The 17,433-nt window shown below is 45.6% G+C and overlaps 1 protein-coding gene across 2 annotated transcripts in view; it reads left to right on the top strand.

Moving 5' to 3' along the window:
• Positions 1-17,433, top strand: part of LOC142465609 (SPRY domain-containing SOCS box protein 4-like) — a 159,030-nt gene that overhangs the window by 59,935 nt on the left and 81,662 nt on the right. For both annotated transcript variants that reach the window (XM_075569699.1, XM_075569698.1), the window contains exon 2: positions 7,926-8,802. In XM_075569699.1, the coding sequence (XP_075425814.1) occupies positions 8,109-8,802 (694 nt within the window). In that variant the 5' untranslated portion in view covers positions 7,926-8,108. The remainder of the gene's footprint in view (positions 1-7,925; positions 8,803-17,433) is intronic.

Here is a 17,433-nt window from a genome sequence, read left to right as displayed (position 1 = left end):
CGGAATTGGCCGCGCGCCAGCCGCATCTTGCGGCTGCGCGCGGCCCGTTTCTCCATTCAGCGCTAATGCGCTGAACAATGGAAGCGCCTGCGGCGGCAAAAGAGATTAAAAAAAAAGCCCGCGTCTGAACGGGGATTTAAATTACCCGCGGTGGCGGCCACTTTAGACTCAGGGCGGCCGCCACTGTACATTTTTTTTTTTAAAGAAATGCCCATATAGTATTTCTTTTAATGGCGGAACCCTGTTGAAATCACAGGACACTAACCAAAGTGCCAACACTTCGTGGAAGGAGATAATTAGTTACTATGTACAGTATATAGATACATATGTCATTGCCATCCACATAGTAATTAAATTAAAAAGTAACCCAGGGATGCAAATAACCGGTTTTAGCAGAACAATGGTTACTATATATATATATATATATATATATATATATACTTATATATAGCAACAGTTAAGTCAAGTTGCCTATGCCCTAATGATAGGTGTCATTTGCAAGGTGTTAACCTGCTTGTAGGATCAATCGGCTGCTCATATTTACAGTGCCTGAGTTTGAGGTTTGTATTCTAGCAGATCTAGAGTAACCCATTTAGGCGTGAGTCACAGTCAATAGTGTAATTCGTACGTCTCATATTTCTTGCCGCTGTCTATCGCGGATTATTTTGAGCGGTGATAGGATATCCAACGGTCGGGCGTTCAGTATTTACTGTACAGTGAGAACTAAGTATGTTCATTGCTGCGAGGTAAGCGTAGATGGTATATCACTAGCACTCTGCTCCTTGTACTCGGAACCTAAGGCTGCGGAAAGGGAATCTTAGATATATCTAGTTCTTGGAAACGTCCTTCTCAGATGTAGGAGACCAGTGTTTGAGTACCTGTACCCGCAATTTTGTTGCTCTTTGTTAAGACCAGTATACCCCAGGTAGAAATACAAATCACTACTCTAAAGAGTACCAGGTTTAAGGTACATCAGATAATTAAAAACGTATTAAACCAGATTGTATGTGGATAACAAGTGCTGTACATGCACACGGTTAGTTGTTGAGGTCCCCAGCTCCCCGGAAGAAGCCGTGACTTCAAACGGCGAAACGTACGTCGGGTAATCATACCGGCAGCTTCAGTGAAAACTTCTGGAGAGCGGCTAGAGGTCCTATCGCTAACGGGTACAAATCGGATCTTGAGCTGTGGATCTCAACAACTAACCGTGTGAGTTAGAACGAGGTTTACACCCTGCAGCGAAGGTCAGCAGCCAGCAGCAGAGGGAGTAGAGGAGGATGGCATCCTGCAGCAGTCAGCAGCCGGCGGCAGAGGGAGTAGAGGACGATGGCATCCTGCAGCGGTCAGCAGCCGTCGGCGGAGGAAAGAAGAAAGAAAGCATCCTGCAGCGAAGGTCAGCAGCCAGCGGCGGAGGAAAGAAGAAAGAAAGCATCCTGCAGTGAATGTCAGCAGCCAGCAGCAGAGGGAGTAGAGGAGGATGGCATTCTGCAGCGGTCAGCAGCCGGCGGCGGAGGAGAAAAGAAAGACGGCATCCTGCAGCGAAGGTCAGCAGCCAGCGGCGGAGGGAGAGGAGGAGGGGGACAGCATCCTGCAGTGAAGGTCAGCAGCAGGTGGAGGTGGGAGAAAAGGACCATGTGAGGGGGAGGAGAGTCTTTTTTTTTTTTTTCCTTCTCTACCCTATTTGTTTCCTCTGAGCCTTTATTAATTCGTTTTATTATTGTGCTTTGCTCAATGTAATTCTAATTGGAAAGACCCTCATTTCCTGCGTCTCTCCCCCTGTAGCTGGCTGCTGACCTTCGCTGCAGGATGCCGTCCTCCTCTCCCTCCGCTGCCGGCTGCAGGTCCTTTAAACCTACCCGGCTGGGTAATCTTTCTTTCCCTGGGTACCCGGTATCTGGTGTTTTTTAGAACCCAGTCCATCACTAATTTAAATATGTGTTTCAAAAATTGTACGCCAAGTTAAACCTGGTGTAAATGCAAAGACCATGCTGGTACATAGAGCCCCCTGTCCATGAGCTTGAATAGCAGGGTGTTTCAAAACCCAGATTAAATTGCACTATTTTGATTACTGTAGATGTATATGTGACACCCTGTGCTCATTTGCATGTCATTACCCAGAATCCCTGGCTGCAGTGGAAGCATTGTATGCTAGGAGGGAATGGGGAAAGACAGGGTTTCCGACCTGTCTGACGTGAATGTTACCACAAGTGGTATTTATATTGACTGTATCTTAGAGGAGCAGACGTGTTTGTGGAGTTCCTGGGAGAGCAGGGAACAGTATGGACACTGACATCTTATCTGTGAACTGCAGCAAATCACAACCTTAGAAACCTCTCTGAAATCTTTCATCGTTGGCAACAAAATCCCCTACTTAAAAAAAACAAAAAAAAAACATTGAATGATTTAATTAGGAAGCCGGAAAATGAATCTTCTGTCTGCCCCTTCAGCAATGCTGGGTCAACAATGCTAAATAATGGTACACAACTTTGCACGGGGTAATCCTGTGGAGCAGTATCATTGTGGTTACAACACACATTATTTCATTAGATGCAATAGAATCATAGTTAATGCAGCAACAGCAAAGTACAGTATGTACAGTCTCCTGACTCCTTGGCAGTGTTGCTCTTGTCTGATCACATCTGATGTAAAAGTCAGTTGATGTGCAATAGTGGGTCACTGTTACTAATGCTATTTTTTTACCGTTCTTGCCCATAACGTTGAATGCTTATAGAATGACTCACGTGCTTCGAAGTACTGTAACCCTGAATGTATCAGTGATGAGAAATTGGTTCTGTTGCGATTATCACAAGCATATGTCATCACATGACTGCGGAAAATCAAATAGCGCATTCCCCGGCCATTACTGTACTTCTTACCTGCTGTTCCAGACTCATTTGTGTTAGAGTCAGTTCTAAAGAATTGTGTGTCTTTATAGATCACTCTTAAGACTATTTGCTAATTAGCACTTCTTATCCCGGCGTTACCTCTGCACATTCTTGGTGGTCTGTGAAGCTGGTGCACATATTTACTAGTTTACAGTAGAAATGAAACACCCCCTACCAGGGAATTAACTGGCTTTAATATAAAGCTGTGATGAGAGTAATTATAAATTACCAACAGTATAGATCTTATAGGAACTAAAGAGCAAAGTCCAGTATAGTTATTGGATTTGCCATTACCAAGCGACTGTCCCACATACCCTATATCCGTAATAGACAATGATAGCTGCCCTGAAACTATTAGAAATGCCCTTACTATGATGGCTAACAGATACACTACTAAATCAGATTGGCAGCAAACTAATACATTAAAATAAAAACTAATTAAAACACATTTAGAATGAGACAAAAGACCATCAGTGCTTCAAAACCGCATGTGGTAAATAATATACAGTTTCTTCCAGAGGTCACAGAAACATGTATTTATTTATTTTTGTACGAAAGATGTGCGGAGTTTCTCATATACAGGCTGTGAGTATACTATAATGTCCATCAATGAAAAACGGACCTTTTAGGTCTGGTGGGTACATGTGCGCTCAAAGTTTAACGCCTTTGGTAGTCAGGGGAAGATGGCTATCTGAAGTCAGTGACCTCGGCGGTCCCATTACCAGCCCTAAGAGAACCTGCATTTTAGAGCAACATGGATAAACCCTCATGAGAGATTTTCTTCTCAAAATTGTATAGAAAATCAGTTCCCGCACTGATTGAGGTAGCCACACCACTCACAGAATCCGACCGGTGGAACCTCTATTGGCGGGCTCCCTGCGATGTGGCTATAGCAGACAAAAAATAGAAAGACAAATAGCAGTGCACTGCACAAGAAAAATCTAGGTGCTAGAGTGCAAAAATGAAATGAAAATAAATGTATTTGTCACATAGCAAAAAAATAAAATACAACTGGAAGGTATAAAACGTCTAACGTGTTGGGTGCCTGTGTTGGTGCTTTGTCAAAGAGTGTATAACCTACAAAACAAACAATTATGTAGCGGTCCTCACCAGAAGCTCCACCATTTTGCCTGACGTGCGTGCCATCACCATGCAACTGTCCCACATACCCAGTATACCTAATAGACAATGATACCTGCCCTGAAACCATTAGACATACTGAACTCTTCCTATGGTGGCTAACAGACACACTATAATCATATTGGCAGGAGACTAATACATTAACATAGAAACTAATGACGGCATATTTAACCTGCAGTATAAGTCATCTTACACCAAGGCTTAACCTGGTGGTTACTGATGTGTTTGTTCAGTTATAGACCTTCTCAAAGCTCTAGTACTTTGTTCAACATGGAATTGTACAGTTTGGTCTTGTGTTTAACCCAGGAGGCACCCATATCATAACATGACCTTTGTATGCTAGTTTGATGTGCAAGAATACATTGTTCACATTGTTCAGAGCTTCACCTCGTTTATTGCTGACGTCCATTGGCACAGGGCTAACGAGTAGAGCTGGGCATATTATGAGCATTATCAATCATCTGCAAAATTACTACAGTTAAAAAATAATAATCCACCCCCATGCCCTTAAATAAAAAACCCCGAAAGAAACACAAAAAAAGTTGAAGAAAGTTTGGTTTGACCCCTAAAAGCAAGAACGTCTCTTTTTCGAAAATTGGACATTTTCAGTTTAAATGGTCGAAAAAGGAAAAAGCAAGAAAAAAAATATTCGGCAGACTTGATTTCGGTAACTTTGCCCATCTTTACTACCAAGCGGTAAAAGGGCGAGCAACGTAAAACTAATAATGTTAAGGACTAAAAATGCAGATAAAGAAAATCTGACAACTAACAAATACAGAACAGTTACTAAGAAGAATGCAAGTTACTGTATGTTGCTATGTCCAAAGGCTGGGTTTTGGCTAGACTGACTTGGAGGGGTGGAGGGCAGGAAAGAGGTGAATGTCTGCATCCCATTATGAATCAGAGGAAGTTGGTGTCTGTGCTGCACACTGTGAGCTCTGTACATTCTCAGGCACATTCTGTTTTCCGCCTGGCGCTTCTATTAGTCAGAGTCTGTGCAGAGTGCATAAAACTGTCAGCTCTGGCCGGTGACGAAGAAATATATAGAGTTTTGCGTGCATGCTTGAAAAAGTTAAAGAAAAGCTCTGACTGAGTTTCAAGGGACACAGATGAGATGGAGATTCCAGAGAGGCTGTGAGTGCTCTGAGTGAGTGAGACTCGATTTTAGCCCACAGTCAGCCTTCCAGTTACTGATTGTCCTTCCTACCATTGAGTTAGACCAGGTATGGCCAACTCCAGTCCCCAAGGGCCACCAACAGGTCAAGTTTTAAGGATATCCCTGCTGCAGCATAGGTGGCTCAATCAGTGGCTCAGTCAATCACTGGAGCCACCTGTGTTGGCGCAGGGCTATCCTTCAAACATGACCTGTTGGTGGCCTTTGAGGACTGGAGTTGGACATCCATGAGTTAGACTAACTTTTTAAAGCAATGTAGTGTACACTCTTGAATGTATTAAGGTATATATAGCATGTCTTGATGCTTCAGAGAAAATACATGGTCCAAAGTATAGTATATGAACCATATAAAAATAAATAACCAAATAAATGTCTGTATAAATGGAGTTGCGATCTCCTTCTTGAAACAGTGATGTAGGAGGAGTGGAGTGAAGAAGAAATGTTCTTCGTGCCAATGTATGCGTTCAGAGTCGGACGCCTACCAGGGTAGCCATCAGATGGAACACGGGCTGTAACTGATCGCTCGGTGCCAAAAAGCGTCGCCAGACCTCGCGATCACCGGATCATGGGCGTCCTAGAACTGCCATACAAACCCTACAAAAATCCCAAAAGCAATAAGTCCATCCAGGAAACAAAGTTTCGGGTTCTTTGCTATGCATCGCAATTCTTTCTTTTTTTGCTCTAGTTGTGGATTTCCCATTAGGCCTAGAGCGTCAGCATTTTGGGGTGGCAGAAATGTCCGCCATCATATACAAATGCCACATGTTTTGGGCCTGTTGGGAAGGCACTTACATGTGGCCGCCTCCGTGCTGCCACCCTCCTTCTCCATTCGAATCCCAGCGTCAAATGACACCACACACATCACCCACGTGACATCATACGGCGTCTTGTTACCATGGCAACGAGACACCATGTGATGCCACGTTGGTGACGTCCACGGCGTCATTTGAAACTGGGATTTGAATTGAGAAGGACTGCGGCAGCAAGGAGGCGGCAGGACACCTGTACTGCAAGTACCATGGTGCGCCGCTGGCTCTATATATAGGTATATGGCCGTTGATGCTGAATCGGCTGCACTGACCCGTACGGCGCCTGATGAATCTGCCCGTAATCAAGGACTGTTTCCTCATGAGTGATACTCGATCCTAGTGAGTGCAACAGTCTTCGTGTCAAAGACTCGCTCCCAGTGAGGGCTTTTCCTTCAATGAGACTGTAGATAAGTAGCCACCTTTGACTTAAGGGTTTTGAAAGCAGTTTACAGTTAGTTTCCGCTTTCATTTCTGCGCTGTATCACTTCATAGATATCTGCTTCTACGCTCATGTTGGCTCAATTAAAGGTAATATTACCTGCGAAAGAGACCTGTACGCGTACACGTATGCGATATGCTCCCACCAAAGCATCTTACATATTAATAATAACTATTTCAAAATACACTTTTCTCCCAATGGGACTCGGACCGCGTCACAATTACAGTACAGTGCGCGGTACGCAGCACATAGGAATGTTACCGACACAGGTCCCTACCCCACAGAGCTTACAATCTATGTTTTTGGTGCCTGAGACACAGGGCCTCATGCAGAGAGCATAGAATTTTAAAAATGGCGAATTTCATAAAAAGTAGCTTTTTTGGAGAGTTTTATTCTCCATATGCAGAAAAGTGCGAATTCTGCTATGTTTAACATGGATGCGTGTGGCGAGTTTAAATTGGCGAGATGCGCGCTTCAGAAACGTGTAAAAACAAATTCGCGCCTTTTTTTTCCCCTTTACTATAGGCGGCGAGCGCCATCTTGCCATATTTTCGTGGCGCGGCAAAAATGCGAGAATCGCGCCTTTTTTTGGCGCGAACAGCCGCTACTTGCCGTTCGCACCTCTCTGCATTCGGAGAGTTTTAAAAATGGCGCGATGGAGGTTCTCGCCAGCCGCGAGGCGAGTTTTAAACATAGAAATAAAAAAATGGCGCGTTTTTCGCAACTCGCCATTTTATGCCGTTTTCTGAGGGAAATTGAACAAAAAATGGCGAGTTTTGAAATAACGATGCTCTCTGCATGAGGCCCACAGTGAGATAAAGTGACTTGCCCAAGGTCACAACGAGCCGACAGCCGCATGTCATGCTCTGATTCCAACTCGGGGTCATTGTTCTCAGTCAGTGGGGGTGATGCACTAAGCAGTGATAAGTAGGTTTTCTGGGTCCTATGCACAAAGCAGTGAAAAGTGCTTTTAAGTGAGATAACTGCCTTTATAGCGTGATACTGCCTGCTGCAAGATTCACAAAGCAGTGATAACACTGCAGTATCGTGCTATAATGGCTACTTAAAAGCACTTATCACTGCTTTGTGAATCTCACAGAACGCAGTATCGCGCTATAAAGGCTTTTTATCTCACTTAAAAGCACTTATCACTGCTTAGTGCATAACCCCCAGTGTTTTTACTCACAGAGCCGCTCCTTCCGCCCTGTTATACTGCTTTGGAGCTGGTCTTTTATACAGTAGTTCACAGAGAAACGTGAGGGAAAAATGTATTTATTTGTTTAGCTATGTGACGCAGAGAAGCTTCATTCATCAATGAATGGTTGGGAACAAAGCATTATCAGATAACTGGTGTTTAGGAACACACGCTTGTAGAAACTCTCAGGGCCATTCAAGGCTAAGGCTCCTGATCTATTGACATGCTTTCATCCTCCCCTGTGACTTCCTCCTATGCTAACGGACACTCTTCTTTCTTGCAGGATCTGTTCTCTAGACCTCAGTTGACTCACTCCTAAGCTCAAGGTCTTCCAAGACTACATCTCTTGTGCAAGTGATTGGCTTCCAGAGAAATTATTTTCATGAGGTAACAGCGGGCAACAAAGGAATACCTTCCCTCTCCCCATCCCTCTTCCCTTCCCGCATTGGGAACCCACAGCCAAAAAATGGGTCAGAAGATCTCAGGGAGCATAAAATCTGTGGATGTGCGGGATCCCCCTTACAGGCCAGTCAAACGAGAGCTGAGAGGCCCAGACTTCTGCAAGCCCGCTCGGTTAGATATGCTGCTGGATATGCCCATAGTCACCTTGGAAGTGCAGCACAAACACGCCTGGAACAATGAGGACCGGTCCTTGAATATCTTTGTGAAAGAGGATGACAGGCTGACGTTCCATCGACATCCGGTAGCACAAAGCACAGACTGCATCCGTGGGAAAGTCGGCTACACAAGAGGCCTTCATGTTTGGCAGATCCATTGGCCCACAAGGCAGAGGGGAACACATGCTGTAGTTGGGGTGTCAACTGCAGATTCTCCACTACATTCAGTGGGATACACCTCATTAGTGGGAAGCAATAGCGAGTCTTGGGGCTGGGACCTGGGACGGAACAAACTCTATCACAACTGTAAAAACCAACCCGGTGTGACATATCCAGCCTTTTTAGAACCTGATGAATCATTTGTACTCCCCGAATCTTTGCTGGTGGTGTTGGACATGGACGAGGGGACTCTTAGCTTCATAGTAGACGGACAGTACCTAGGAGTTGCCTTCAGAGGACTTAAAGGGAAAAAACTTTATCCTATCGTGAGTGCTGTGTGGGGTCACTGTGAAATTACAATGCGATACATCAATGGACTTGATCGTAAGTACTATAAATTTCACTCTCTATTACACTTTTTATTTACTTGCTTTGGTACAATCGTGCCTCTTACTTGTGTATTATTTGTCTATTAAAATATGGTCACCAATGATTACATACAGTATAGGTTTTTAAGCCTATTCTAAGTGACTATATTCCATGCATGATAGCACACTGTATTTTAGAATTAGCACCACGTTAGGCTGTAATTGTATTCCTTATAACATTCTGGCTGCATTACAATGTGGTTCTCTTTAGTTATGCAATTCTTTAGTTTAAATGCATACCTCAGTGGTTTCCAACTTTGTTTTGGTTGAGCAACCCTAAATAAAATTCTAAAGAACCCCCAACCCTCTCTAATAGCGCGTCTGAGATCAGATGCATTCTAAGGAACCCCAACCCTCTCTAATAACGTGTCTGAGATCAGATGCAGTGTAAGGAACCCCAACCCTCTCTAATAGCGCGTCTGAGATCTGATGCATTGTAAGGTTCCCTAACCTCTCTAATACCGTGTCTGAGAACAGATGCATTGTAAGGAACCCCAAACCTCTCTAATAGCGCCTCTGAGATCAGATGCATTCTAAGGAACCCCCAACCCTCTCTAATACCGCGCCTGAGATCAGATGCTTTGTAAGGAACCCCAACCCTCTCTAATAGCGCGTCTGAGATCAGATGCATTGTAAGGAACCCCCAACCCTCTCGAATAGCACATCTGAGATCAGATGCATTGTAAGGAACCCCAACCCTCTCTAATCACGTGTCTGAGATCAGATGCATTGTAAGGAACCCCAACCCTCTCTAATCGCGTGTCTGAGATCAGATGCATTGTAAGGAACCCCAAACCTCTCTAATAGCGCGTATGAGATCTGATGCATTGTACATTCTTATGTATTTGATACAATTTCCAAATTACCAAAAAATGGCAGGGAACCCTTTAGGGATGCCTTGGGAACCCAAGGGTTCCTAGGAACTCTGGGTGAAAAACACTGGCTTACATACTAAAGTTGCACACAAAATTGAATAGGTAACAATTCAATACAATAGGTGACCACTAACAATACTATTATTAATGTCTATAATGCAAGATCTAGGTCTCTTCAACTGGCCGCCATGGGGCCAAATCTGTCCCGTGAAGGGCTCGGGATTGGCTGGACTCGCTTCTCATGCTAATTACATTGTAGTTGCTCAGGCAGCTAAATGCAATTTTTCCCACTAATATTCACTCCTAAACTAAGGTTATGTAAATATATATGGTACATATGTTTATCGATGCTTGCAAATTCTTGACCTTTAGTCATTGGTCAGTCTTTAAATGTATCCAAAATGATATTATGATACTCTTGTGGCCCTTCTGCTCCAAATTTGTCTTCAGATCCAGAGCCACATTGGAAAACCAGTTGAACCGCCCCGATCTAGAGAAGCAGTAACGTCTTGTAGCGCAGACGCAGGAATTCTGAACGTCTTGTAGTGCAGACGCAGGAATTCTGAACGTCTTGTAGCGCAGACGCAGGAATTCTGAACGTCTTGTAGTGCAGACGCAGGAATTCTGAACGTCTTGTAGTGCAGACGCAGGAATTCTGAACGTCTTGTAGCGCAGACGCGGGAATTCTGAACGTCTTGTAGCGCAGACGCGGGAATTCTGAACGTCTTGTAGCGCAGACGCAGGAATTCTGAACGTCTTGTAGCGCAGACGCGGGAATTCTGAACGTCTTGTAGCGCAGACGCGGGAATTCTGAACGTCTTGTAGCGCAGACGCGGGAATTCTGAACGTCTTGTAGCGCAGACGCGGGAATTCTGAACGTCTTGTAGCGCAGACGCGGGAATTCTGAACGTCTTGTAGCGCAGACGCGGGAATTCTGAACGTCTTGTATCGCAGACGCAGGAATTCTGAACGTCTTGTATCGCAGACGCAGGAATTCTGAACGTCTTGTAGCGCAGACGCAGGAATTCTGAACGTCTTGTAGCGCAGGCGCAGGAATTCTGAACGTCTTGTAGCGCAGACGCAGGAATTCTGAACGTCTTGCAGCGCAGACGCAGGAATTCTGAACGTCTTGTAGCGCAGACGCAGGAATTCTGAACGTCTTGTAGCGCAGACGCGGGAATTCTGAACGTCTTGTAGCGCAGACGCAGGAATTCTGAACGTCTTGTAGCGCAGACGCAGGAATTCTGAACGTCTTGTAGCGCAGACGCAGGAATTCTGAACGTCTTGTAGCGCAGACGCAGGAATTCTGAACTTGTAGCGCATACGCAGGAATTCTGAACGTCTTGCAGCGCAGACGCAGGAATTCTGCACGTCTTGTAGCGCAGGCGCAGGAATTCTGAACGTCTTGTAGCGCAGACGCAGGAATTCTGAACGTCTTGTAGCGCAGACGCAGGAATTCTGAACGTCTTGTAGCGCAGACGCAGGAATTCTGAACGTCTTGTAGCGCAGACGCGGGAATTCTGAACGTCTTGTAGCGCAGACGCAGGAATTCTGAACGTCTTGTAGCGCAGACGCGGGAATTCTGAACGTCTTGTAGCGCAGACGCGGGAATTCTGAACGTCTTGTAGCGCAGACGCGGGAATTCTGAACGTCTTGTAGCGCAGACGCAGGAATTCTGAACGTCTTGTAGCGCAGACGCAGGAATTCTGAACGTCTTGTAGCGCAGACGCAGGAATTCTGAACGTCTTGTAGCGCAGACGCGGGAATTCTGAACGTCTTGTAGCGCAGACGCGGGAATTCTGAACGTCTTGTAGCGCAGACGCAGGAATTCTGAACGTCTTGTAGCGCAGACGCAGGAATTCTGAACGTCTTGTAGCGCAGACGCAGGAATTCTGCACGTCTTGTAGCGCAGACGCAGGAATTCTGAACTTGTAGCGCATACGCAGGAATTCTGAACGTCTTGCAGCGCAGACGCAGGAATTCTGCACGTCTTGTAGCGCAGACGCAGGAATTCTGAACGTCTTGTAGCGCAGACGCAGGAATTCTGAACGTCTTGTAGCGCAGACGCAGGAATTCTGAACGTCTTGTAGCGCAGACGCGGGAATTCTGAACGTCTTGTAGCGCAGACGCAGGAATTCTGAACGTCTTGTAGCGCAGACGCGGGAATTCTGAACGTCTTGTAGCGCAGACGCAGGAATTCTGAACGTCTTGTACAGCTTTCATCCCAGTGTAAAAAAAAAAAACCTATAGCTCAAATCCTTCTGAGTTCCATTCACATTCCGTGTACTGTACAGTCCTTTGCTTGCACAATATCACGTGCTGTGATGCATACAAAGGGTTCTGTAACCGGTGAGAACACTGAACAAGTCAGCAAAATGTTGACATCTGCAAGGCTGGCTCCCCCTGAATCTCATCCCACACAGGTTGCAAAACATTGTGGGGGTGGCTGGCGGTCAGACATATGCTGGATCCGCCAGGGCTCTCTCTTTTTTCTTTTTGTTCACAGTTTTGCCTCTTGTGCCAGTAAACAAAATTCTTGAATGCTTCAGGATGGAAAGTTACATTTTTTGTGCAGTGAGTCCAGGCCAGAGTATTGTACGGCAGAGAAGCCAAGTACTTCAACAAAATATGTGTGTCTGTTTATACACATGTAGTCACCCACTGCACCCCGCTGTGCCACCCTTTCCCACCTTTTAGCCCCCACCCCCCTAAAAAGGCAAATAGCTTTTTGTTAACTGTAAGTGTTAACCCCTTTGCCCCTGCTCTGCAATGTGTTACAGACCCCCTGGCCATGGAGTGCTTAAAGCTGCAGACCGAGCAATATCTTACATGTGTTTAAAAAAAAAAAAAAAATCAGTTGTGTACTATGAGAAAATACTTGTAGCATTTTTTTTAAACTCTGAATTACATTTTTAATGTATTATAATGTAACAAGCATTTTTTGATTCTATAGCAACGATTTACAAAGTCACATCCCTTTCCTCTTCTGAAACAGGCTCTGACACACCCCTTTTTGAGCCCTGCCCTCTCTCTAGCAGTGCACCAATTGTATCTAGTGACTGCCTGGTCACATGATCTTCCCCACAGAACCTTGCATCTTTGGTCCTCTTCTGCTGCACCAACAGCCATTTAGTGAACCCCCGAGCCGAATCTTCGCCGATCAATCACAGAAGAATGGATTGATCGGCAACTTGGCTAATTACTTATCATTGTGTGGATTGTATTGATGCACATACTGTATTAAAGGGAAAAAAATCTAAAATAAAAAACGGCAGCTTAGACTGCTGCTTTCAAAATGAGATTATAAAAGCAAGCGTTAGGCCGAGCTCACACACTCCACTTGTGAGCGTGCGAGCTCCGTCCGTGCCACGCTGCTGTAGCACAAGGCGATCTGTGCTCACAGTGTTGCAGGCGTTTGTGGGCGTGGCGGACGTGTCACATAGCTGGTTTGCCCTCATTGGCTGAACCAGCTCATGTGACGCTGACGTCACACGGCAGCTGCCGGAGAACACAAAATGTATTGTCTTCTCAAAACGCTGCCGCGTCAACATGCTACATCACCGGCAGGCGCGCAGGCACTTGGCTAACTACTATAACCAAGTACTGAATTGTGCCTGGCGTGCCCGCACAAGCAAGCGCACGCACGTAGCGCCTCCGCCACTATAAGCTCGGCCTTAGTGGTGTCTACAGGCTACATCTGTGGTCACGTTACTCATTAGAAGGAGCTGGGTGTGCTATTGGAAGCTCATAGTATAACTGTAGGGTTCTTCAACTGCTGGCGCTTGAACGCTGACCCTAGTCATTTCATACTGGTTGTTAAAGCATCTAAGTGCTCTCTCTCTCACACAGAATCTCACCTGTAATTGAAGGTAATATCAATGTATATGGTTCAGATGGTATAAGTGCTTGGAACATGTTTAAATATAATAGTACGTATTAAATGAAAATAAGCACCTAAACTTTTTCTGACCGGCCTCTTTGCAAAACTACAAGAGCCCTGCTATAAGATGATATCAAGCCAGCATGTTACTGTATATCGGAGCTCTATAATTATTATTTTAACCGTACATTGATGGGAAAATATTTATTTTCAATGGGAATTCTGTCATCAATGTGTCAATATGTTCTTCTTCTTTTGTAATACCTATGCAGGTGTGCAATGTGTGTATTTTTATTTATATAGCTCAACCAATGTACAACAGGGCTTTACAAAAGAGACAATATGATAAAGGGCAGTATAATATAAGAAGTACAACAAACATGCAATCGGACAATAAAAGTGGAACTTCTCAGACTGCATGGGTTTACTATGGGGGGTGGGGAGGAGATCATTTTAATCAAATTTAAGAGCTTATTGGCGTGCTGGGAAAACCATTAACAGATCTATCTAACCAGTCACTATTAACATGTGTAGTGCCAGATGACTGGAGAAGTGCAAACGTAGCTCCACTTCCCAAAAGTGTGAGTAGGGAAGAGGCAGTGAGCCTGACGCCCGCAGTGGGAAAATGAATGGAAACATTGCTGAAAGATAGTCAAGAATTCTATCGAAAGTCCAACAACCTACTAGATCCCAGGAATCATGGGTTTACTGGGGGGAGATCATGTCAAACAAATCTCATTGATTTTTTGTTTTTTTTTAATGAGTGACTAAGGTGATAGATCAGGGCAGAGCAGTAAGTGTAGCTGACCTATATTTTAGTAAGGCCTTTGCATTGTTCCTGACTGATGATCATGTTGCAGTGCTTGAGGTTGGACTCGACTGTGGTAGAATGGATAAGACATTGGTTGAAGCATAGGCATCAGAGTTGTGGTGAAGGGAGTACAATCAATGAAGGGGATGGTAACTAGTGGCGTTCCTCAGGGATCTGTACTGGGACCAGTGCTCTTTAAAAGTGACAGTACAAATGGTATGGAATGGAAACGATGCCTTTTTGCAGATGACAAAGATCTGCAGCAGGGTTGACACACCAGGAAGGGGGGGGGGGGGGGATTGGAGGAATGGTCAGGAGTGTGGCAACTGCAATGTAATGCCCAAAAGTGCAAGGTAAATCACTTGTGTTACAAACATCCATAGGCAGAATACAGGATTAATGGCACTATAATGTCTACTACTATAGAGGAGAGAGACCTGGGAGCCATTATTTAAGCAGACTTAAAAGTAGGTGAGCAATGTAACAGCGATGCGGAAAGCCAGCGGGATGTTAGGGTGTATAGGGAGAGGTATTAGCAGCGGGATGTTAGGGTGTATAGGGAGAGGTATTAGCAGCAGGGTGTTAGGGTGTATAGGGAGAGGTATTAGCAGCGGGATGTTAGGGTGTATAGGGAGAGGTATTAGCAGCGGGGTGTTAGGGTGTATAGGGAGAGGTATTAGCAGCGGGATGTTAGTGTGTATAGGGAGAGGTATTAGCAGCGGGATGTTAGGGTGTATAGGGAGAGGTATTAGCAGCGGGGTGTTAGGGTGTATAGGGAGAGGTATTAGCAGCGGGATGTTAGTGTGTATAGGGAGAGGTATTAGCAGCGGGATGTTAGGGTGTATAGGGAGAGGTATTAGCAGCAGGATGTTAAGGTGTATAGGGAGAGGTATTAGCAGCGGGATGTTAGGGTGTATAGGGAGAGGTATTAGCAGCAGGGTGTTAGGGTGTATAGGGAGAGGTATTAGCAGCAGGATGTTAGGGTGTATAGGGAGAGGGATTAGCAGCAGGATGTTAGGGTGTATAGGGAGAGATAATAGCAGCGGGATGTTAGGGTGTATAGGGAGAGGTAATAGCAGTGGGATATTAGGGTGTATAGGGAGAGGTATTAGCAGCGGGATGTTAGGGTGTATAGGGAGAGGTATTAGCAGCGGGATCTTAGGGTGTATAGGGAGAGGTATTAGCAGCAGGATGTTAGGGTGTATAGGGAGAGGTATTAGCAGCGGGATGTTAGGGTGTATAGGGAGAGGTATTAGCAGCAGGATGTTAAGGTGTATAGGGAGAGGTATTAGCAGCGGGATGTTAGGGTGTATAGGGAGAGGTATTAGCAGCAGGATGTTAAGGTGTATAGGGAGAGGTATTAGCAGCGGGGTGTTAGGGTGTATAGGGAGAGGTATTAGCAGCGGGATGTTAGGATGAATAGGGAGAGGTATTAGCAGCGGGATGTTAGGGTGTATAGGGAGAGGTATTAGCAGCGGGATGTTAGGGTGTATAGGGAGAGATATTAGCAGCAGAAAGAGTGGGGGACGGATGCCCCTTTGTAGATCCTTGCTGAGACCTCACATACTGTAGAGTACTGTGCTGAATTCTGGGGATAATATCTCCAGAAGGACATAAATAAATTGGAGATTGTGCAAAAAAATGGCTACTCCGACGGTGCATGATCTATAGCAGGAGCAGCCAACTCCAGTCCTCAAGGGCCACCAACAGGTCAGGTTTTAAAGAGATTTCTGCTTCAGCCCAGGTGGCTCAGTCAAAGACTGAGCTACTGATTGAGCCACCTGTGCTGAAGCATGGATATCCTTAAAACCTGATGTGTTGGTGGCCCTTGAGGACTGGATTTGGCCACCACTTATGAACAGCATAACATTTTGCAGGAAAGACTACAGAACCGTAAAATGTACAGCTTACAGGGGAGAGGGGGGTATGATAGACACGCTCAAATATACAAAGGGGTTCACCAAAGTACAGTACAGGAGGGAAGCATCTTCTAAAGAAAGGCACGCTAGGGCAAGAGGTCGTTCTCTGAAGCTGGACGGTGGCAGCTGAGGGGAAATGTGAGGAACAGGTGGTAGATGCGCGGAATAGCCGCCCAACAGAGGTGGTTGGGGCTAATACAGTAAGGGAATTCAAACAGGGTTGGGATAGACATTAGGATATCATAAAACGAAAATAAGCCAAGGATCAAATCAGGGCTGAGGTTTTACAGCAGATAGGAACATGAGCAGACACGGGGGGCAGATACGGGGGGCAGATACGGGGGGCAGACACAGGGGTCTCTGTTTTAAAGTTGCAACATCCTCTCCCGAGAGCTTGCAACTACCTATTGGTTTCCGAGTAAGGCTGACTCCACTGCTATATTGTGTCTACCAGGTAAGTATTCTTGCATGGTGACCAAACCAAGTTCTACATCTGGAACCTCTGGGCACTGCCGATCTGCTCCTAGGGACTCCTAATCCTCCCCCCCCCCCACTTCCCCCTTAGGGGTTACTGCTTAAAATAATAGGAAGAGAAGCAATGTGGCCAAGACTGTCAAGAAATCACCCGTCTCAACTGGTATAAGCCTCTCACAACCTCTTTTGAGAAGAGGCACCTCTGGAGGGTTTTTTAAATCTCAGTGCACCCCTGCTCATCACCCCTTCTCGCTTACATGTACCACACTCTCTCGCACACCTAAAACATGTCGGCTGCTCAGCGGGTGTGTTCCACGCTGGCTGGAGGCGCAGGTGCTGCGATGCGCCTCTGGTCTGGGCTCGCAAAGGAGAGAGAGGAGATCGCTGCATCTGTCTCCAGCCAGCACCGGTGGCGCCCGCTGAGCAGCTGTCAGAACGTTTCCTCTGGGGCTGCAGCACCCTCGGCAGACAATCGCGGCACACAAGGATAACCCTTGTTGAGAAACACTCGGCTATCAGGTCTCTGCTATTTATGTTTGGACAAGATGAGGAAAAAAACCTGTTGGGTATCTGGATATCCTTTGGCCATCAACACAAGCTGATCGATGGAACAAGTGAATTATTATTA

This window comes from Ascaphus truei, chromosome 14 (assembly GCF_040206685.1).
Source record: "Ascaphus truei isolate aAscTru1 chromosome 14, aAscTru1.hap1, whole genome shotgun sequence".
Lineage (NCBI taxonomy): Eukaryota > Metazoa > Chordata > Amphibia > Anura > Ascaphidae > Ascaphus > Ascaphus truei.
This window is presented reverse-complemented; position numbering and strand designations above follow the sequence as displayed.